Below are 24,245 nucleotides of genomic sequence, written 5' to 3'. Positions count from 1 at the left end.
TGGGGTTTGAGTTGGGAAACCACAGCCATCAGCATCAGATGGAAGTGATTTCAGTGATCTCAAAATCTTTCTGCAATTAAAACTTCCCTTTCCGGTTTCCAAAAACACATTAAGTCCCATGATCTAACAGTTGACACTTATTTAGTTTTATTCATCTGCCTCTTCACATCAAATACAGACACTAATACATAAGTATTACCCCCTTTTTGTTAATTTTGAGTGCTTGCTGAAGACTGAAATGAAACGTGAACACCAGTGCATCGTTAGGCTGAGTGAGAGTAACTGTCGCTCTTTGCAGACATCAGACAGCAACAAGTAATCTTATCCTATGGGTCTTGGATACAATCAGTGACTAACTACCTGACCTTTCCACTCTAGAAAAAGGTCATTTGATTCCAACATGTCCGTATTTTGCCTGACTTTCCTGTATTTCACGCACAGCGAGGGGCAGGGGACCACAGTGGCCACTGAGGCCACCCGGGCTACGGGATCGCTGTCCTGCTTCTTCAAGCCCCATGCAGTGCCTTCCATTTTTATAAAAGCTCTCTGTGACTATGAAGAATGATATCGGATTGAGTGCCTCCTAGACGTGTAGACGGCATGTTCTTTTGGGAGGCGGAGGGAGGAAAGACACGTGGGCTTTGGCGGTGCTGCGTGTTACTCACCAGGCTGAGTTTTAACTAACCAGGCTGGATGCTTTATCTTTCCTAGAGAAAGACAAACTCACCAGGATGCCTGGGGAAAAAAAAAAAAAAAAAAAAAGGCAGAGCTGTGAAGAGATTCACCATGAGTTTTTGTAAGCTGCTGTCAGGCAGGAAGCAGGCTGATCTGCATTTACATTTTTGGAGTGTTTCACAATGACCTAAATGGGAAAGAGCAAGGCAGACACGATCGGTTGTGTGGGAATTCCTGAGAGTGGCAAGAGAGTTTCGTAATCACAAAAAAATCATGCAAGCACAAATTTTGCTTTGTTGGCCGCTGTGTCCTCAGACAAAATTGACCTTGACACACACTTGAACAATTTAAACAGGAGAAAGAGGTTCCATAAGCAGAAAAACTGTAAATCAGAACCTTCCTTCCAGGTAGGAAAATCGTGCTTGCCTGATTTCTAATCTATATGATCAACAAAAAGCATTCATAATTGTCAAGGGGCTGAAAAGTGGGCCCAGAGTGTACACTGCTTTCCCCCGTGAGGCTCTGCGGGTCAAATTCTCTCTCATCAGCGTGTGCCACAGAGGCTTTAGATAAGGAACTGGTGAAGAATAGCTGAACAGTGAAAGCTATTATCACAAAAGAATGATATTTACTGGATTCCTGCTTTTTACCTTTCTAGCTGAGTCACAGAATTTCTTTTGTTGCTGCACATTCGTTTTCCTCTTTTCTCTAACAAATACCATTGAATTGAGTATGCACACGTCTTATGTACTGTTATCTAGAACTATCTCCAAAAACCCTTTTAAGCCCTGTTCACATACAAATGAGCCTTGAATACTCCCAGGGCAGAGCAGTACATTAGCAAGCCTGAGAATTAACAATAGAATTGGGTCAATAAAAGAAGGGTATGCTATCTGATCACAAGGTGACTGTTTCCACCTTAATGTGAAAAGCTACTTTCAGTGCTGAAAATACAGTAGACCAACAGTCAAATTAATGCCACTGTGTAGACCTCATTTAGATCCCAGCGTACATGCTCAGATTTGTGCAAGCAGAGGGAATGGCTATTAGGATAATCAGGGGAACGAAGAGCTTGCTTTGTAAGTAGAGATTAAAATTAATTTGCTTAGCCTGGGAAAAGGGAGACTGAGGATGTATGTCATGTTGCTGATACCTGCCTAGGGGGACGGGAAGCCCGAAGGCTAAGGGAGAACGTTGTTGTGAGAACACCCGCTTTAGGACCAACAGCTATGGACATATTTAGGGTGGAAAATAGGGAATTTCTAGCTACTGCAAGGTAAAGATATAGCTGACTCAACACAATATCTATTTCTAAGATGGATTTGATGCAACGGGTCTCTACACCAAGGGTCATGGACTGAGCAAGAGCAATGACAGCGTTCATACGGGAGGGGCTTTTATAATGTAACTGAAGGAGCTCTGCATGGTGGCATTTGCCAAATCCTCTTTCAGGCTATCTTCTCAGAACCTGGGGGTGACCAAAACAAGTCCTCTGTGTGGCATGCGAAAAGCCAAAGATGCCTCCAACCACGTTGGCTGGACTGACAGCTCCAGCTGACCATCCCCTTTCTCTTGTGGATGTAACACCTGAAACACCTTCTGGAGACTGAAAATTAGCATGATGCTTAGAATCCCCCCCACAGGTTACTTGGGTATATTTGATGAAGAGAAATATCTGCATATTACTGCAGCTACTGAAGCAGCAAAGCTGGAAGGTTCTGGTACAGGGGATCAGAAAGCTCTGAAAGTTTTGAAATGCTATCCTTGCCCTCACCCACTGCAAATTTGATTTAATGCCTACAGGCCACATTACTGTTTATAATATTTCACTTTTTGATATTTTTTTTTTAAAACTTTTGTCTATTTTGTTATTTTATCATCAATTATTGAATTATTGTTGGGGTTTTTTTTTTATACATTCACCATCTTATCATAAATATCCTCGAATATAAAATTGTCTGATTTATAGACTCTCACTATGCATAAATTAAGCTGGATTTATGAGACTTAAAGTCTGTTCTTCCTCTATTCTTTGGAGGGCTTCGTGAATGTGCAATGAGAGCTCTTATTTCTTATTATGGAATTTTATTGCCACTGTGTAACTGGGTTAATATAAGAAGTATAAATAGGGATATGCATTAGCCTGTAAGATGTAAGAGCATCTGAAGTTCCAAAAATATGAACCGTAGTACAGACTGTATATCTTACTCTGTAAATGAGAAAAGAAACCATCTCAAGTGCTGAAGAAAGAATGGAGTATGTGGGAATTGTCCCCTAGGAAAGGTAAAAAAGTAATCAGATTTTTTAAGCCATCTTACTCTACTCTGCAATCGCATTTTAGCAAACATCCTAAAACGCTGCAGTTGCTGCCTCTCACCTGCTGGTCTCTTGCATAAACTTTCATATAGTGAAATAAAGGGTGTAGAAAGCAAAAAAAGCTGGAAAGGTCTAACAGCCAGGATACTTTGCCTTCAAATAGTTCCTCTCCTTTTTGGTCTACGTGAACTTGGTGATGTTAGTCAATGTAGACTGGACCCAGGCAGTAACCACATCCTACTTTTAAAAGAAAAAAACATTGAGACTCATGAAGGACTCAGTGTAGAATAGAAGCTAAATCCTGTGACTCTCTCTCCTGTGCCTGAGCAAAAAACCCTCATTCATCCCTGTGCCATCTTCTCATCCTTTACATACTTCAACAGTATTTTAATAGCATTAAGTCCACAAGGATACAGGCGATGTCCATGGACGCAAATGAAGGGAAGGCAGGAGGCTGCTGCCAGCAGATGAGGATGGAGCCAGCACAGCTGTGCCTAAAAAGATAGCAGCTGGAGAGGACTGAGGTGGCCACCAAAAGGCAGAACAGCTGGAAAATCAAAAAAAGAGGTTTTAAAGCAGGCACACACAAACTGGCTTAACTGAGAGAAACAGGTGTCGGGTCTGGAGAGGCGAGATTGCCTCGCAGGCTGCAGGAGCCCTCGCCGGGGGCTCACCCCGGGGAAGGAGCGGTGATGGGAGATGGAAAGGACAAGGGGGAGTTTGTGCTTTGTACAGGTTGGGGAAAAGACCTCCCTAGCGGCTCTGCGGCCTTTGGGCTGTAGCAGTAAAAAGCTGTGGGGAAGGGGTTTGGCTCAATAGACTTTTTTGGGCTTCTTCCAAAGCACTGCTGGGAACCGGCATGAGGCTGCTGCTACCAAAGGACAACCATTGCTCTCAGTCCCTCCGAGCAGATTTCCTTCTTCTGCCGACAACAGGATTTGCTGTGGTTTTCTGTAGGAAAAGGATGAGGACAATTTCACAGGCAGGCTGGCTGTAAAACTCAGTATTTTGGAGTAGGGGTTCATTGCTCTTTGCACGGCGGTATAGATGATAACCTTTTACTCTCTTTTTCAGAATTAACAGACCTTTTCCTTTGGTCCTAAATGTGAGACTGCAACAGGTATTCTAAACACAACAGGAAATTTATTTAAAAGTTTAAAAATCATGCTAGTCTAGAACAAAACTGTGACTTCCCATTGTTCATCACTGCTGTAGCCCTCTTTGCTGCTCAGTGGTGTCAGATGCAGAGCTTGTGGGTTATTGCTATACTGTGTTTCTTTGTGAAATTCAGTCAGATTAATGACTTTGGGGTCACTTGAGATTTACATAATTTATATCGATGACTTGCTGTTTAAAGTGTTTTACAAAATCAGGAAATAAATTGTAGGTTTTATAAAAATATCATAATTAAAAATTGACTTGTACTAACTGTTGGCTTCAGGAGTGTGCATGAAGTTCAAGTATGATGGATTGTTTTGCTCAATGAAAACTATAAAAAACCAGGAGAGACTTATGATGATAAAAAGCATTTTTTTTAGGTGGTTACATTATCAATCTTTATATTGAGCCAAATGCTGCTTGCATTTCTTCTGTGCATATTTTATTGACTTCGTTATGACCAGTTGTGGAAGGAGAGCAATATTTGTATTACAGTGAAGAAATATTATCCCATTCCAAATCAAAATGTGTTCTTGAACCAAGCATGAAACTTCAAAAGCCAGAAATCAAATAGTTGTTTTAGTTATGTCTTTAATATGACTTAATCACTCCAGAATTTAGCAAGCTGTGATAAATCATTCTGCTGTAAAAACAGAAGGGAAATTTGCTTGTCTTTCCTCACATTAGTAACCAAATATTCAGAGGGTGAATGTTTTTTTTTTCCAATAGTTTGATTGCAGAGAAACAATGAAAAAATATGTAACAGGAACCTGTGACATGTAAGGCTGGTCTCGATGTTTTTTTTAATGAAAATGGGTTTGAGGACAGTTGTTACAATGCAAAAGTGAGCCAAACTGCTCTCTGTATGTCTCATATATTGCCAGTGAAAATCAATGGAGTTGGACACCACCAACGGCCTTGAATTTAACATGGTCATTACGAGGTTCATAACATGAGATCCGTGCATAAGAAATTAGACGCATTCTTCCATTTTCTTCAGTGTCAACCCAAAGCTCAACTGTTTGAGTAGGATAGTGAGATGTGCAAAAGCACCGCTAAAAATGTAAAGTTCTACCGTGTTCCTACAATTAGAGAAGAAGCAAGAAACGCTTTCCTGCCCCTTCCCCCTGGGAGAAGGGTGCTGGGGCAGGCAAAATGTCCAAGCTCAGGAAAAGACTGAGCAGGAGCTGGAGACTGGAAGCAGCAGATGTTGGGATGAGGTGGGCTCTGGGCAGGGTGGGAGGAAAGCAGAGTCCTGGGACAGTGACGGGTGGCACAACGGCACCAAAACATCTTGCTAAAGCTCATCTCACAATTATTAAGTCAAGAGGAATGAATCAGGTGGACAAATGTCTCTTATTTGTACGAGAAATACTGCACAACCGCAGAAGCAGGGCAGTGCTAGCTGGAGGCTTGCTCTTTTTAATCCAAACCTTTCCTGGAATGCAGCAGCGTACGCGCAGCGAGGAGCACTCTCTCGTGATGAAATTGCATGTTCAACAAGCTACGCCTCGCACTCATATAATATAATGCTCGTGCAAACAGGGAGGGACATCTTTCTGATGCACCTTCATGAAATGGGTTTGAAATGTTTTGATCTTTATGCCAGGTATCTGTGACACTAAAAATGAGATTCCACTTAATGGCTCCTTTTTCCCTGTTTTTGCAGCCCAGTTCTGGTTTGCTTCACTATCTTACCGCACTGAGAGCCCTCAGAGAAGCCAAAACAGGATGGGAGTTTCTGCGAGTGACCAATCTGAGAGCATCAGGCAAAAAGAAAAACATGCGAAGATATACGTAAAGCTGATAGTAATCGCGTAGTGTAAGTGGTATGTTAAACCCAAGAGACCAATTTTAGGCAGTGGCTGTCCTACAAATGTTCCTCTGCTATTTGCTGCTGTCTGTTATTGTCAGCTCGCACGTTCCTTTGCGGCTTCACTTGGGTTTCAAATGAACAGTCACACGCTGGTAAGTTTTCTTGACCTTTATTTCCCAGTTCCCTGAATTATGGGCTAGTGGCAAAATCGCATTGATAAAATCTTCCAGATGTCTTATCTGAGTTTCAGAAATAAATAACTTGTTGGGTTCAGTCTTGAACTCTCTCGCAAAATAGATCACTAGGGGTCACCAGAAAGAAGCAAAACTTTGTGTTTAATAGGCAACGCTTATAAATTTATACAGTGTTTTTCAGATAATCTTTTAAAGGGGATAATTTAGTTTTCAAAAACCAAGACAAATTATTTTTCTACAGACGACAGGTATTTCCTGCTAATGAAAATGCCATTATAGAAGGTCTGTGTTAAAAAGAGAAAAAAACATCTTGTGTGCAATTTCTCCCTCGCATAATTGCATGCTGATACTAAAAAAGACACTGTGATTTGAAATTTTACTCCAAGCTAAAATAAGATGCTTGCTCTTATGGTTTAGTAACCTGTGTTAGAATACCACGTAATATAGCAGTGTGAATTTTAATTTTTCAGCTGGGCTTAAACAAAGCTGTAACGATTTGGTTTTGGTAAAAATTCACTGCAATATCTTTAAGTTTATAATTGCAGAAATATAGATCACAGCTTTTCAGAATTTGTTCCAGCTCCATGCTTGCAAATGTTAGAAAATATATTGCACGAGGTGATGAGAGGATTATCCAAGGGTGCTTGAACAGACAGCCTGCTCAGGTAGAAGGAAGGATATTTTGGTATACTTTAGGAGAAAAGAACAAAGATAGCATGGGTGGAGTTCAGTGGGGACTTGAGGAAGAATTTGGCTCAGCAGTATTTTATTGCTCGTCTATTCATTCTTAGTGCTGAGCAAAGGCAAAGTTTCCCTGTGAATACCCAGCCAACGGTCAGTTTGACTCCAACGAAAACTGAGAACAAGCCAAGAAACACCTCATTTACCAAATTAGATATATTTCTGTATTTTCCCACGGGTTTGATGCCTGTCAAAGGAGAGGCCAATGTCTTGCAGGAGTGTTTGGATGCAGTGAGAGCAGAGATCTGCCTGCGCCCAGCAAAGCTGCATAGTTCATATTCCTCCCAGTGCACATTCACGCATATTCTTCCGTGCTTTGCCTTGTCCTCCTTCAGTCCAGGTAACACTGACATTGTTTCCCCCTCCCTTCTTGAATGTACATATTTCACAGCTAATGAAAAAGCTTAGGAAATATAACTGTCCCTCGTATTGATTTTGCTCTTATATAGTGCCTTTTCCCCAAATGGATGCCAGAATGCACTCTTAAAATCAAACTATATAGAACAATAATTCCTACCGGAATGGAAAACCATGGCAGCAGCTTAACAGCGCACTTTAGCGCTAGACAACACTTTCGGAAATGAGGGTGGCTTTAAGGAGCAGGAATAATCCTGCGGCCTGCAAGAAGCTATCAGAAATGGGTATGGGGTGAGACCCAGCGCAGCCTGTCTCTGCCCCCGCTGGGGGCAGTGGATGGGGGGGACACCTCACCAGCCCCAGCTCAAACCCTCTGACATTAGAAAACGGGTGTTCCCAGGTATATCTTATAGGCTGAAATATTATTTAAACTATGAGGGCTTTTAAAATGTCAGATTTTAGTTCATGTAACAAACAGCGCAGCAGCCCCCAGCCCTTCATACGCAGAATTTACTCAGATATGTCCCTGTTCAGCTGTCTGCTCTGTGCCAGCAGGTACCTGCTGCCCCCAGCTCCAGGGCCCTCGTCAGAGCCTCCCCAGTTAAGGACTCTTTTGCTTGCGGTAAAGCAAAAATTAAGTTCACTTTATCTGTTTTCTTTATGCAAAATATCCAATTCCCTTATGCCCTGTCTTAAGCGTAAAACAACAGGGGATACAAGGTACTCCATGGCTTGCGTTTTGCAGAAAAGGACCTTTGATTAGATAAACGGTTGAAAAACAGTGTGTTAGAACATTGCTTCATAAGCACAAATGAGCATAAATCACTTATTTCTGCATTGTTGGGGACTCACAAACAAGTATCATTGCTAATATTGAAATTTACTGCCCCTTTTATTTAGCTTGTTCATTCTTCTTAATTCTTCGTATGCTTGGGTTAGAGCTGGTCAGGAGTTCTAAGTGTTGATTATTTTACATGCTGTTAATGAAACTTTTAATAGAAATGTGCAAGTTTTGAGAGGACCTGTACTCTTTTTTTGGCACAAGTTTCATTTTGGGAAAGGAGCCATTTGGAGGCTTATGGACTTGGGCATATGATTTTGACCAAAACGCCATGTATTAATCAATTGAATGATCTGTCTATTTACCCATCTAAATCTGTACTGGAATTGTGGTTTTTATTTTTATTTTTATTTTTATTTTTATTTTTATTTTTATTTATTTCTCTCTTTATTTTTTATAAGTAGCAATTACACATTAGGCCACAGAATAAATAAACTTTCTGTCCATCGCAGTTATTTACACCTTTACAGTAGACGAACACACGGGAGGCTGACACTGAAGCCATTATTCCAAGATGTATTTAAATACTAATAGAAAGTGAGACAGTTCAAATAAGAGATCTAAAGATATTCTCCCCGGCATAATCGATAGACCAGTTCTGAGGGCACTTGTCTGTGACAGAAGAGATTGATCCAGCTCCTGTATCTTAAAACACAACATCTTTCCTGTCAAAAGTGATTAACAAAATATCAGGCTATCAGTTGGCAGTTTGGGTTTTTCCCAGCTTTGCCTCAGTGGGAAAGTAAATTTCTAATTGTTTTCAATTGGTAAAGCAATCAGACAGAAAAAAAATCTTCCTTTGTGGATCAACAGCAGTTACTCAAGCTGAAGCAGGTTATCTTTGGGAAGTCATATAGTCTATAAACTGTTATGCAGATAATCACAGTGCAGAGGTGGGCTATAACGGTGGTGAGCCCCGATGGAATTCAGAGGCAAAAATCCTGCTTAATGGGTGGATTTGTACGGTGTATTTTTTGTGACCATCATAAGTTTTTCTTGCAGCTTTTCTGCAGCACTAATTTTAGTGATAATTACTTGAAGCAGCGATTAACAGTGGTGGCCAAAACGCGATTTTCTATGCTTGTGTACACACGTGGCCATCCGTGCTGCCTTTTACGGGATTGCAACGTGTTAGTTTTATATTCAATTCAGCTGCATTAAAAGCAACATAATTATGAATATGTGTTAAGGTTGTCAAAGGCACACCTCATCCCCGTGTGCTGACCAGCCGCGAGGTTTTAAACCTGAGAACCTCACCAAAGGGTCTTTCCGAAAGCCCGTGCTTCACTACCAGGGAAGGATTTCTCAGCAAACCTGATTAAAAGAAGCCAGAACAAAGTTGGCTGCTTCAAGGGTGTTAAAAAAATAAAACCCAATACCACCACAAAAAAACAGACTTTGCAAGACAGCTTGTTTTCCAGCTAATCGTTGTATATACCAGCACCACTTAGTGTCCCTACTGCCAACATTTCCGAGTGGTAAAGAAGCTCTTTCCAGCACAGTTTTTTGACCTTGTGAGTGCTTCTGTGCTGGGGTCCTTGGGAGCTGCGGGGGGCTGACCAGGCACGGCTCGCCGGGTCCCCTCGCATCCCGCCGGCGCTTAATGAGTATGCTTGGTATTCTCGGGAGGCAATCTGCAAGCTCAGTCCTGAGACAGAAGATGAAGTTGTTTTGAAACAGCCGATGAATAATATTGTCAGGAGCGTATTAATGACAGAAAGTGTCTACACACCCATGCAAGGAGTACAGCTAATAGCAAACAGAACAAGAAATTGTAGCGGATAAGAGACATTATGACGCAGCTGGAATAACTGTGGGTGTTTTTCATGACTGAAATATCAGTTATTGGGAAAACATGAAAAAGGAAGAAGAAGTGAAGGAATGGGGTGGGTAGTAGATTTATGATTTATGTCAAAGCTATTTGCATTGCAAGGCAGCAATCATGTCAAGAGGAGAAAATAGTTGCAAAATTCCTCCTGGAGACGTATAGCTTGTGCTGGGACCATGGTCTGCAACTTGAATCCAGCTACCTTAAAGGGCATCAGTATCTTTAAGCCTAATGCCCTCACACAAGCACACACTAGGGACAGGGATTAAGTCAAACTTCAGCCCTTCACAGACAAGTCCAAGTGCTTCCACACGGCCGTAGTCTTTGACTATGATACATTAAGGAAATATCAAATCCTTTCCCCTGTAAGATGTGTTGCAGTGGGCAGGATGGTACCAGTGCTGTGCTGGGAGGCACAAGCAAGTCCTGCCTGATGCCATTTCGGCAGATGCTGACCAGTCGGGCAGGGCAGCTCGTGTTCCTGCACGGGTACCCTCACACAGGGAGTGGAGGATGAACAAAATGCATCTTTGCTCCAGACCAGGAATGCTAAAAGCTACTCCAGCTTTGCCAGTGTCACTGTTCACAGTGGTTCATTAGGGATTTCTTTCACTGCATCAATTGAAATAACTAGTCCAGGCAAAGGGTGGAAAATTATTTGAAACTGGAGGATTCCTATGTTCAACAATTATGAGTGAGACTTTTAGAGGATATTACTGGAGAAAAAGAGCCCAAATGCCTCAGGAATGTTATGAGGTGTGGGTGGTTAAGTCCCACTGGCGCTTACAAGACTTTCTGTTGGAACAAAAGCCAACCTCTGGGGTGGTTATGGGCTAGCTAAAGGAGAAGCATAGCTTTCTTTTACCTTTTCTTTTTTATTCTGCTTTACACTCATTCAGAAAATGAAATGTCCATGTATTTTAGAACCTGAAGAATAAGTTGCAAGTACACTGGGGTAGGAAATAGCCTCCTCTTCATTTTCCTTGTATTTCTTGCAAAAGAGAAACAAGGAATTAATTAGAATTCCCCCTGTTTATGTCTTTGTTGCTAGCTCTAATCTCAACGTCTAATAAAAGAACAGAGCAAATGGCTTGGTGAATTTTTATATATTTTTTTCTCTAGCCCATTAAGAAGAGAACAGAGCTGATGATAAGGTAGCCTGAGTGAATCAAAGTATCTATGCTGTGTTACGGAGGGAGGCTGAGTCACAGTCAGCTAATTTTATAGCATACCCATAGTTGATTATAAAGTAAATAATTGGAGGAAAGGGACAAAGAAGACTACTAAAAATAATCTCTGAAAGATATTTGCAAATTTACCTGTTCTGGTAGCTGGACCAGATCAACAAATAACATATCTGACTAATGCAGTGAGGTCTAATAACGCTACTTCTAAAGAAATTTTTAAGTTATGAACAACAAAACATTAGCTTAGCAATTAAATAGACTAGTCACTGAGTTTTACCTCCCTTTGGTCTTCAGATAGGTCTGTAGAAAGTCAATGAGAGAAAGTTCCGTGAAAAGTTCGCATGACAGTCAAACATCAGCAAAATAAAATTTTAAACTGAGATGAGAAACAAGCAGGAGCTCACGTAACGCAGGCTCTTTTCCATAAAGGAATGGTCTAATTCAGATCCCAAGTCATTGTCCACATTTACCACTAAACTCATTACAGAGCTATTAATTCAGGAACTTTGAGAACCCCTTTGTCCCTGTATCATCTTCTAGGTATTCTCCATAGACTTTTGCCTTCTGAGACAAATTAAACATAACTTGATTGGCCATTTAAAAAATGGAGAGAAAGACAGACTGTGAGTCCGGGAAGGGAATTGTTATGCCTTTTCTTATTAGCATATGGAGAAGGAAAATTTGGGGTACCCAGCAGTTCCTGGAAAGTGCAAGAGTGACTGAGCTGATGAGGCATTAGCAAGACACTACATGAGGGACCATTTACAGAAACCGTCAACACACAAAGCTGCCAAGGGACAGTTGAGTTGCAAAATGCTCCAGCTACCACAGGAGATGCATTACATTATTGTGGTATGCAGATAAATTGCTATCCAGCTCGTGGAAGCTGCTTTGTGAACAAAATAGGGGAATAAGATAAACTTGCTCTCAATCGATGAATTAATATAAAACCAGCAAAAGGAGCAAAGCAGACTACTACAATCCCTCAACTATATTAGGCAATCAATTTTTTTCCTTTCAATATGTAGAATATTCCCCTGCGGCTCCCCGTGGATGCCATGCAGTGTGAACACAGCAATCAAAGTAATAGACGTCAGAATAATCAAAATAATATGTGTCAGAAAGAAGCAAATGAGCACATACATTCATTAAGTAAATCTCCTAAGAGCTTAACACACAAACCTCTTTCCAGAAAAGCTGTGCAAACAATTGCATGCACTAACACATGGTTTTACTGGTGTTTCAGTCAGATGAAAAATATTCTTCAATCTAATCCATTTTTTTCAGATCACACCATAAATTATCTCTACTTAGGGCAAAACACATAATGTAGCTGCCACAATTAAATTAATAAAGGTCATAACTGAAGGTAAAATACACTACTTTGAAGAAAACTTAAGAATCATTAAACACGCAACATATGCTGACAACCAAATATGAAACTCATATCCATTTTTGTAGCAGATTGGGTGTCAGCAATGTCCAACACTAAACCTCCATCTGTGAGGCGACCAGGTCATTCACCCAGGACGAAAGCAGCCAAAAAGCCAGAACAAATCTACAAATATCCGAGGCAAAACCAGACAAACCTGTAATCTGGCTGCCTTGAGAACTTTTCTCAACAAACTATTCAAAGGGGCACAGTCCAAATGCAGTTATAATAAACAAAACGGTACTTCTCAAAAAAGTCTCAGACTTTTGAAGAAGCAAGTCCAGTACACAAAAAAATTGGAGAAAATATATTGGATGAAAGAACCATTTGCAAAGCCAGAAATGACTATTAGGCTACAGAAGTTGTCTAGGAAGAAGTAGGAAAAAAACAGAAAAGAAATTCAGTCTCTAATGAGGTCAGTGCAGGAAAGACCTTTCCTTCTTTTCTTCAACTACATTTGTATGATAAAGTAGATAAAGCTTTTCGGAAGTGATTGGATCCTTTCCTGACTGAAATCAAAGGGGATTTGTGTGAAACTTCAAGTTTCAGTCCTCTAAAATATGTTAAGTAGTCTAAAAACTTTGTGTCCCCTTGAGTTTGTGTTCGTAGCCACCTGACTTCAGAGTTTACAAGGAAGAGGGAGAAAGATTCAGCATTTTTATTACCCTCCTATTTACTATATTGGTTTTCATTTCAGTTATGAGTTGTGCTGCAGTTAAGAGGGCTGGGTTGTGTCTCATGAGGCCTTGGTACAGATCTCCGCTCCACCAAAGGATTTTCTGCATGACCTTGAAGCCACTTCACGTCTCCATCCCATCTGTAAAACAGAATGATGATGCTTCCTCTCCGCAGCAATTTGTCTTGTCAGTTTAGGAACAAACACTGATTTGTCTTGACTACTTGCAGCTCCTATTGATTGCAAAGGAAGTTAGACATATACAATGCTTCAAATTTGGCATTTGGAGGCAAAATACCTTTGAGGAACCGGACCATTAACGCAAATACTTTGGCCATGAATGCCCCATACTGTTATGAACAGTGTCTAATAAAATAATCCTCAAATTTAGTACAGCATAGAGTAAGAAATAGCTGTTAAGGAGTATAAACAGTGTAAGCATGTGGCAGGTCAATGGGAAATAGGCAAATCCTTGAGAGCTGCAGTAGAAAGACAGCCCTCTCATGCCAAACGTATTTTGTAAGCCTGTATAGCTTTGAAAACAACTGTCAATTTTCATCAGAAGATTGGAAGACAAATGCATAAGCTTAAAATTATTTCCCTACCAAATTTCAAAGTCCTAAAATCCAGTGACATCCTGACGCTGCTCAGGAGAGTCACAAACACGTTCATTGTAAGGTGGAAGAGGTTCCCTCACCCCCAGACTGGCCTATTTTGCCTTCCTTATGAAAGACCTGTTCCTGCAGTAAGGATAACCCTGTTGTCTTTCAGATAAAAAGAAGAGGAATGAAAAAATTATCAGCAAACAGAAATCATTGTACAACCCCGGCTACCAGCTTCTCTTTGACCCCACGCAGTCAGATAAAGTCAGATTTCACTCTCAGTTCAAACAATACAAACCGGATTAAATCCAGACAATGAGGCCGATGGGGTTACTCGATGTTGACAAAAACTCAAATAAGAAGGAAATAAAAAATTAACCTGTTAACAGCTTTTGATAATTAAAAATAATAACGGGAGAGAAACATGCTGTAAAGGTTGATCCTCTCTCTTTGGCAGTCGTTACTGCTTATTTGCCAAAGCCAGGGAGTCTCGGTTTTACTTCTGCAGGAAAGCACTCAGCAGGGTATTTTTTGTTTGCACAGTGCTGTAAATGACTGTCGCACTTTCCACAGAGCGAAGACATGGAGCCAGAATAATTCCAGTGCGATTTCTACAGTCATGGGAATGTCTCTGACCAAACCCACTCATGACCCGAGAGCTTGGGTCCCTGCAAGCTCTTTCCAGGCCGGATACCCTGGGGCTTCCCTGGGGGCGTCTGCGGCCCTCCTGTGCTCGGGGACCCAGAGGGTGGCAGGAGCTCCGGGGCTCCAGGGTCTTTGCTGTGGACCTGGGTGACGTGTCTGAGGTGTGACCAAGGCACGAGTGGGTTTGTCATCTGCAGTAGGGATGTTAAGCAGGTGGGAAAGCTCCTGGATAGTTTCGATTATTCTTTTTGTAAAAGTTGTGGAAAAATGTTTTATCAGCTCCAGTAGATTTTTGCTTAAAGCACGGAAAGCCCATGGCGCTCAGATGTTACAGCAGAAGCTCACAAGTGAGATCATGGGTTGCTGTGGGTAGTACACAAAGCAGATTACATGCTCTGATTTTCATTTCATTCTTCGAGTGAAAGCAAGACCAGGTTTTATAAAATTGCAAGACATACTGAATAATTTTGCCATGCTAGACTATTCTCATGTACTTTCTTAAATCAAATCTGACCATTCTGATCATTTGAGAATGCACCATCTTTTCTCGCTGGCTGTAGGCACCTAGCCTTCCCTCGCACCGTCCTCTCTCGTCTCTTGTTCTTCGCCTCAGGATATGCTCAAATTTTATCTTATGTGTTTCAGAGTGGAGGAAAATCCATGAGTCAACTTGGAAACAATTAGTTTTGTCTGATTTTAGTGTATGTGTAACACCTTGTAGTGAAGCTCCAGTGGATTTAATGAGCTTCAAGGAAGTCTGGTGCCTTTGCAGGAAGCTCAGATCCAAACTGAAAACATTTCCAATGTACTTTATGAAAAGGATTCGGAGGGGACGGGGAGCAATTCCATCTTGATGGTGATATTACAAACAACTATCTATTTTAAGATAAATACTTTTGTCTAAAATACCTCTGAAAAAAATCTGTTGTCTTTTTCTTTTGATTGACTTATTTACAGAATTTCATTTGAGAAAAGTCTGACAAGCTCTGCGTTGTGTCAGCCCTCCCACATCTATGATTCACTGAGTTGCTTTTGTCCCTGATGCTTTGCTTAATCTTCTACCAAAGGGCAGCTACAGACGTTATTGGTAACCCTTTCATGTTTCTTAGTCAGAGGAAATGATGTAAAAACCCCAAATAATGAGAATATCCTCCATCACCAGGAGTTTTGTTCCCTAAAATACAACTGCAGAAGATGATAAAGTTCTTCCTTGGTCTTTAAAGGACTTTTTCATCTTCTCCCTCTAAACGAGGCATCTGCAAAAAGCTGTTTGGTCATACGTTCCTTATTCACAGTTGAATTCTTATGGGATTAGTAAGTTTGTTATACTCAGAGTACAAAAGTAAACAGCATATGGCTCTGTTAATATCCCTATAATGTCACAACACAATCTGTCAGAATGCAAACTTTTTTGAGCAGTTTCATTTACTTCAAGTTCACACTATGAGAAAAACCAAACCAACAAGTCTTAAGAATCCTTCCGCATCACCTAAGAGGCAGCAAGCTATTTCTTAATTCTTGTTTTGTGTTCCCAATATAATAAGTATGTCCATACATACTACCTTCAGCAACAAAAATACAGTGGAAAATACAGTTACTTAGTTACTGGGAGCTAAAAGGTCGTTTCCCCTTGATGAAAAGCTTGTTCTATCAGATAAGTAGCTGCTACACTCCATAAAACTGGCAACCCTTCAAAAGGTTTCAGAAATTAAAGGCATTGTTTGAAGATAAAGGCGATAAGGTCATTTGCCTTGTGTTTAGTCCTGCAAACCTTTCTGGGTGACCCTTTGATATTCAAATGAAGAGTGCTTTAAATTGTTTTATGTTCACAAAGCTAATGAGTGCTGGCTGACAATCACTTTTAAGACTACTTGAAACTCCACTGGAATTAAATTTTGTAAAATATTGCAACGTATTTCCATTAAGGGGGGAGTGTCTCCACAGTTTGCCAAAGCTGTATCCATAATCACTCACAGCACTACGCTCTGGTCCTACTGCTATTCTCAGTTTTGTTTTGTTTTGGTTTTTTATTAACTCTGTTTTTACTAGTTGAATAATATCTAACATGATTTTCAATGTATTCCTGCAGTAGATTAATAAAGCTGTATAAAAAGCTACATATGTAAAATCTATGTCCTCTTTGAACTCTATGCTAGAGTGAAACAAGCCTTGCATTTAATGTGTACAGTAGTAGAAAAATTACTCATGAACTTTTTATTGCCGGAGACTGTATAGCTGTGTATTATTATACGTGTAATTAACTAATCTATAACATTGCTCTGATATATGGTGTATATACTTCTTTCCTTAGAGGAATACATTCTTATTTTAAAGCTTTTTCTTCTTTTATGGTTCATTTCATATATTCCATTTATGGGAAAATGTTATGAATATTCTTTAAATCACTTGATTTTTTTTCTACTAAGAGGGAAGAATCTTCAGAGGTTTGTAATTTCTTTACTAAAAAAAAAGAGAAAAAGAAAAGTGAACGTCCTCTAATGGACAATAAACATCGTGTGCTGTAAGCAGCTTGCACTGTGACCTTCATCATTACCTTAGAAGTTGTTTATTTTAACCTTACTTCCATTCTATTTTGGAAACTCTAATAATAGCGCTCTATCACTCTAACCCACATTAAAAAGTAAACGTAAACAAGATCATCTCAGTTTTAAATATACATGAACTCTATCCCCCAAATGACTATCAAATAATTAAGAAGTACAAAATCCTTACCTAATGGAGCTGACTCAGTGCTAATGGTCAACAAGGGAATCCAAGAGAGGTAGGCAACAAGTTGGAGATGCTGATGGAAAGGAAAGGGCTGCTGCATATTGTCCAAGATAGGTTTTATCCATGCATCTGCAGTTGCTTAGAAGTTAACTTTTGAAGTACTAAACTTTGCAGGGAAAGCCATCAGCCTGCCTGCCTGTTTCGATTTTTATTTTCTCTCTCTCTCTTTCTTTCTCTCTTTCTTTCTTTCTTTCTTTCTTTCTTTTTTTCTTTCTTTCTTTTCAATCCACTTTCTTGGAGAGGGCTTAATGTGTCATTAATCCCAGAATTTCCAAGAGGGAAGCCCTCCAGCTAGATGCAAACCACACTCACCCAACCCACCCACACGCAAACGGATCAGCGGAGAGCATGTGTCCCTGCAGCTGCTCTGGCTGCAGCTGCTCTGATTTACACACCCGGTAACGCACCCGCGCACACACGGGGGGTGAGGACAGCCTGGACCGCCAGGCTCGGTGGTAGGAGGTGATCCTGGAGAAATTCGGGTTGTAAACCAAACATGCCGGCTCGTGAGGATTTTAAAGCAGACAACGCTAACTTCAGATTATTGCAGTCATATCTGACATCGTGTTTATATGAGAGCGGTTTAAAAAATGTTAAAACACAAGCTTGCAAATAGTTTGGTTTTCGCTTCCGATTGCTGGAGGTAACATTTATGCAAAACTCTTAGAGGAGCGGTTTGGGCAGTGCAAACAGCAATCCTGAAGGTTCGTGTCTAGGGTCCGTGTATCATTGTTTGGTATTTCAGAGAACAGTCCTTTGCTGCTGAAATAAAGTGCGGCAGCATTTGCTCTGCCAACTCGTCCTGAAAAATGAGATGTACATTTCAGAAGGTCGGCTCACCAGCAATAATAGCAGAAATAGAAAACAGAAGCAAATGGCAGTGAGAGAATTCAATCGCTCATGTTGCTCAATCACATTTTTGTAAAGTTTTGTCTCATGGAAAGTGCCCTGTTGCTACCGCATGGGTCCTTTGTGCCATTTCTAGTCAGTGTGAACAATGTTTATTGTGTGACAATGCACTTTGCCAGCTTAATGAGAAATATGAAGAATTTGCTATTAAATCACATGCCATACTCTGACACTTATGGCATTTTATTTCGAAAATATTGTATCCCCACCCACCGCTCAGTGTTTTCCATACCTGCCAGCACTTCTTTTCCTTGACTTGCCAAGTTTGATTATTTTGTGTCTGCTTTTTAAAGTGGGGATATTGGGTATTATCTGATAACAGGGTAATACACAAGTCTGTAAACATTCAACACAAATCACTGTGAGGAGCATTTCATTTAAAAACATAAACAAAGCCATTAAAAGTACTTTGCAGTACAGCCAAGGAGTTTCAAATGCCATTCATCTGGCTTAACTACATCCCTTGAGGAGTTTTACCACTGGATTCCTTGAGGGAAATATAGATTATTTAAGAAGAAACTTCTAAAATTTTTTTCTGAAGTTTGATTTTGGATTTCGATGTTGCAAAATCACTGCTTTTAACAGTCCCGTTGGATTGGCTACCTCATAGGCCTGATTCGCATCCCTTTGGGAGTCTTTGTGAGTCTTTCCATTGATTTTACTGACATTTGGACTATATTTCTTCAAGTTCATTAAGACTCCAAGCCCTGTATTTCTGATTTGGTTTTTTCCCTGAAATCCCCATTCAATTCTTGAGTACAAATGTATGTAAAATGAAAAAATTCCAGTTTATTTTGAACAGGACAGAACTTCTACCTTTACATGGCTTTTTCTGTTAATGCTTCAATTTATTTGTGGCAGTTTCTACACATTGACAGGGGCCCAATCTTCTTTGTATCTAAGTTTTGGCCTAAAAGACATAGCTCTAATGCTTAACTTCTAACCTAAAAAGACTAAAATCTGTTGTGGGTTGAGATTTATCCTTGCCAAAATATTGGCAGCCATAACCAATTTACAACAAAGTAAGAGATCTTTTCACGAACAATCTGACTTTTGTTGGTCTTTTGGATACAGAAAACAAAGGTAACCAGGCAAAAAAAGTGTAAATGGAAGGTATTCGGGGCAACAGGAGAAAAGAGTCAGTTTTGTAGGGTTGCTTATCCTCTTACCTGTTGTCCCCCTATGCAGGTTTTAATCAGGGGGAGCCTTTGAATGTGGTTACCCCCGGTAAAGATGAAATGAGGATTCCCATTGTCTCAGCCAAGGAGCTTCCCTGGGTTGAATATGGCTCCCTTCAATTTGGGAGGACAAACAGCTCTGGGTCAGACAATGGAGTGCAAATATTCCCCATTTCCCATTCTCCCAGCCCAAGACAAGACCTTACAGAATTCAGAAAGATAGGGAACACCACCTTCTCCCTCCCCTCAAAACCTTAATCGAAAAAATCACGGGAAACTAAAGCCATGGAGAACCTGCATAAAAATATTGCAAAATACCCTTACAGTCTCCAAACCATTAACCTCAGTAAGTGAAGAAACTGAAACTCCCCAGAAAGTTGGTGTAGTTAAGTGTGGGTGATGAACACTTGAAACAATTGGCTTCATCGTCTGCACAAAAAGACAGCAGACCACTGAAGGCGTGACACCAGTCTGCCTTGTGTTAAATTAATTTTCAATGGTAGGGGTGGATACGGGCAGTTAAAAGAAGCCAAAAGTCGCAGCTGGAAGCTGGCAGCAGCATTTCAGGCTTGGCCAGAAATTGTTTGAAAGATATGCATGTTAGGTATTCAGATTTCTTCACTTTATAAGAAAGAGACAGTGTTTGCCTGAAACATCCCACTCGGCGAGTTGCTGCGATGCTGGAGATGGGCTGGAGGACCTGTGCTGACATGGCGCAAAGAGGACTGGGCAGCCCAGGGGGAGGTAGCAGAGGTAGGAGGAAGGCTGTGGGAAGGGTATTAAGAACAACAATTTTTGCTTTTTTCTTTAGATACAGAACCAAACCTCAAGATGGGACTGAACAATAACATGATGATAAAAATGCAAATACCTTGAAGGCTTTTTGACACTTTGTTCCAAGTATGAAACCCTCAGGCTTCCGAGTCAGTGTAGGAGATTTAAGAGTTGCATGCAGAAGTCCCGAGCAATAGTGAAGTTTTGATGGATGAATCCCACCACTCAGGTATCTTCTGAAGGTCATGTGGAAGTGTAAATCTCCCTGGATTCCCCAGGAAGGAGAAGAGATGGTAATATCATGTTCCTCTTCTCAAAAAATTGAGTGTGGCTAGCACTTTCCACTTGCACCTGAGCCAGCAGACAGTTGTATGATCATTTTAAGCACTGACACACTCAGAAACCAATCTAAAAATGACAGTCCGTGTTTATTTCCTCCTGCTTCCTATGAGAAATACCCTCACTATGAGGCTGTCCCCTGGGGTGGCTTTCTAGGCACAGAAGACATTTTTTGTTCACGGGTGACAAAGAGAGCATGACCCTGTCTGTATACACACTTTCCTAGTAGGACAGTCCTTCAGAGGGAAAAGATGTCTTTATTAAATAGTATAATCTTTTTTCGTGAGTCTGAATTTACACATTTATGTGTGCCAAAACCCTCTTTTGTGCATTTTTGTTTGCTTGTTTTATCTGATCGAAACTACCTGCCAAGTCCAGTGACAAGGAATAAATGGGCTGTGCTCCCAGGGCAATCCCTTCTCTGTTGATATGGGCTGACTGTGTCCATCGACTCTTCCAATCCTTTCTGCAGATTCAGAGCAGGTGGAAAGGTTGGAATAAGGAATTTTAACTGAGTCCCAGCAGTCTCCAGCAAGCGACCCCCGCAAAGGATTTTCCTAAAACGGTTGAGAAGGGATTCGGACCTGAGATTCTCTCTGCTCTTGGCTCCCGTTTTGTTTAGTCATCTCTACCCATATATGTCAGAGAAATGCCAAGAACACTTATTATAACCAAGGTGCAGTATTCACATACCTCGTTAGCCCAAACAACTACTCTTTATCTCACCATTCTTATTTCAAGACTGCACAGGTGAGTGATGTTAAATTGGAAGAACTTCATCTCAGCTTATGCGTAGTTTGGGGAAATAAACAGGTTGGTCACACAGTGATTAGAGTTCGTGTTTTCCTCTGTTTTGTGTTCTAGTGTATAGATCACAGCATTTCTTGTTCTTCAGAAAATAACACGAGAAGTAGTACCTGCAATTTACAGGACCAAGCTTTTCATTTAAGTGAGGACATTTAAGTGTGATTTTTAGGGTAATACTTCATTATTTAAAAGCATATCCCCCTTTGCACAGCTCTGGGAGTACAGAGAGTGATTTGTACATTCGATCATTTGGTGTGTTTATCTTTCAGCTTCTAATTCCCTTGGGGGAGAACCCTGATGGCTTTCAGTGCATCGCTCCTCATTAGCCGGCGGGCCAAACTGTAGGAGTTCAAACTCTAAAGTAGAGATAAACTGAAGAAACTTATTCATTACCCCCAGTTCTTTTTTGAGGACGTGTGGAACATGAGCCCTTCAGCTCTGAGACAGCGTAAGCGCACCTATTAGGCAAAATTAAATCAGTTCCTTGTAACTACGCTGCCCCTTGGCTTGGATCAAAGTAGGATGTGATCCCTGACCTGACGTGGTGCACCCACAGCTCTGGGTGTGCTCTCTCCACTGTTTTGCCACGTGAGTTGCACCGGCCACCTGAACTTTAGCTGGGTGCAGTGTGCCCTTATTAAATTTTCAGCGTGCACCGTCAGCGCCCTTCTCAGATGGACACCTCTGCCAGGGCAGGTGAGCTGTACGTGAGCCCAGCACCCTGTGAACTGGTGAGTGCTGGGGCACAGTCATGACTAAGGTGTGCATTCTTCATACGAGTTCCTTACTTTACTGAAAAATACCGAACTATCTCAGAGATGTCAATATAAATCACATTTGCAATTCACCTCTGCTCCAGAGCGCCCTAAGACATATCTGAGAGAATGGTTGTCGATGCTCAGCAGCTCAAAACCAAAAATGAGCTTTCTATGTGAAGAGATTGGCAATTAGCAAATACTAATATAAAGAGGATACCCGTGTCCAAACTGTATATATTGAAACTGGCTGGGGATTTCTCATCAGAATCCATTTTCAGAAAAGTATGTGATTTCCAAAAAATCAGTAGGAAGGAGATAATTTTTTTAGAAATCTTTTTTGTTCTTCAATCAGCTCAGTATTTTCTTCGTTTTTTGTGAGCTGCTCTGGTACCTGATCTGTCACGGTCCTTTCTTCCACAAGGAACCGCTTCAGCTTCTGCAAACATCATTTAGTGTGCAACAGAGGTGAAAAAGACTACTTGATTAAAAAACCTCGAGGTTTTGATAGTTCTTCTGCAAAATTAATATTAATAAGTATGGAAGTATCACAATACTTTACAGAGTAGAAGTTCTCAAAAGACTTTTACATTGGTGGGTTAGTCCAATAACACAGGATATAGTAGGGAAAGGGGATTGGACTTTTCCTGAAAAACTTCTTTGCCTGTTCTGCCTAAGTCTTGACTTATCTTGACTGGATAGCAAAAAGAAAGAGTAAGAAAAATGGCTACTCATAGCCTTGATTATGGACAGATAACACCAATACAAAAATCACTATTAGTCAGAAAAATTGCAGACTGAATTTTCTCATTGAGTGAACTTTCCATTTAGGAAACAGTTTCCTTTGAAGCGACAGCAGAAAGGCATTTCACAGGAGTTTTTCATCAGTACTAGCAGTGGAAAGGCATGAAGTGGAAAGGTGTTGCTCTTACCTTGAGCCATTTCATTCAGCCTTTTTCTGGAACTCTTCTTTTTGAAGAAATCAAAATCACAAAGGGCAACGAGCGCAGTGCCAATCTTCCCCCAGATCCTCCAGCCAGGAGTAATAACGAGAATCAGAGCAGAACCACCAGGTTTAATAACAAAAGGTGGGAATTTGGCTTGGGTTAAAAACAGCATAAAAACAGCATTAAAACTGACTCTCTGTATATCTGTCATCTCTTCCTTCATCCTCCTTTTCCATCTTGGTCATTACAATTTGATCTTGTAAGACAGTCTACGTAAGTAGATGTTGTGTTCAAAGAAAACTGCTCTTGACCTGGTGGTTGCTTCTGCTTCTTCAACACAGATGTTGCCTCTTCAAAGCTTTTAGACTGATGAACGGCAAAGTATGCTAGGAGTAAATAAAAAAAAAATCACAGCTGTACCAAAAATACAATATAAATGGTATCAAAATGTAAACTTTGGCTAACTAGCGGATGAATGAAAATAAGTGGAAGAGAAATTGAAGTACTGCAGCGTAGATCACTCCCCTAATTTGATTCAATTGCCTTTCTATATTCATTCAATAAAGAAAAATATTGCAAACTTTATTTCTTTTTAGGGAGGATAAGTGAGTCTAGATATTAATGGGGATATTCATCGCTATCAGATTAACTCTAAAGATTAGCTTTAAGAGACAGGCATCCCAACAGATTTAATATGGACAGTTAGACTCCTCCACAGGTTGCTCTCCACAGTGTAGAGTTTTAGGGTCTCTGAGAAGTCCCCTGGAGAAACCTCACTGCATCGCTACAGAAGAAACCAAGGCATTCAGCCTACTTTCAAAATTCCCCCTCTTCTTTCTGCCATCAGTATCATACACAAATAGGAAATGAGTTTTAACAATTTTGTTAAAACATTTGCAAGGGAACAAATAAGAATTTTATTTCAAGCTCCCAGTGACGTATGTTTCACTCTATAACCTTATCACAGAGTAGGTTGCTTTGGAAAAGACAAAGATTTATTCTGAAAGATTTTTCTTTCATCTCTTTATAGTTCTGTTGATGATTTTAAATGTTTGTGCTATTGGTACTTACATACAGTAAATGATAAATGATATATTACAACAACTCCATGAAGCTGAATTGCTTTTTTTAGTGAATTTAGTGGATTTACTGCCTTGAAAGGTAACAGATTGATAGTACTAGTGAATTAAATCCTCTCTTTATCCCCAGAACAAGTATAATATGGGCATTGCAAATATTTTCCAGAATAAATCAGCTGTGGCACCTCGACTATCATCC

General features: G+C 40.5%; 1 protein-coding gene across 1 annotated transcript in view; it reads right to left on the bottom strand.

The window, feature by feature from the left end:
• Positions 1-17,569, bottom strand: part of LOC309672680 (von Willebrand factor D and EGF domain-containing protein-like) — a 191,516-nt gene extending 173,947 nt beyond the window's left edge. Inside the window, exon 1 of the mRNA XM_082484244.1 lies at positions 17,202-17,569. Coding sequence (XP_082340370.1) covers positions 17,202-17,298 — 97 coding nt within the window. The 5' untranslated portion in view covers positions 17,299-17,569. The remainder of the gene's footprint in view (positions 1-17,201) is intronic.
• Positions 17,570-24,245: the final 6,676 nt, after the last annotated feature.

This window comes from Vanellus vanellus (genome assembly GCF_965231255.1).
Source record: "Vanellus vanellus genome assembly, chromosome: 5".
NCBI classification, from domain to species: domain Eukaryota; kingdom Metazoa; phylum Chordata; class Aves; order Charadriiformes; family Charadriidae; genus Vanellus; species Vanellus vanellus.
Note: the sequence above shows the minus strand (reverse complement) of the source record. Positions and strands in the feature narration are given on the sequence as shown.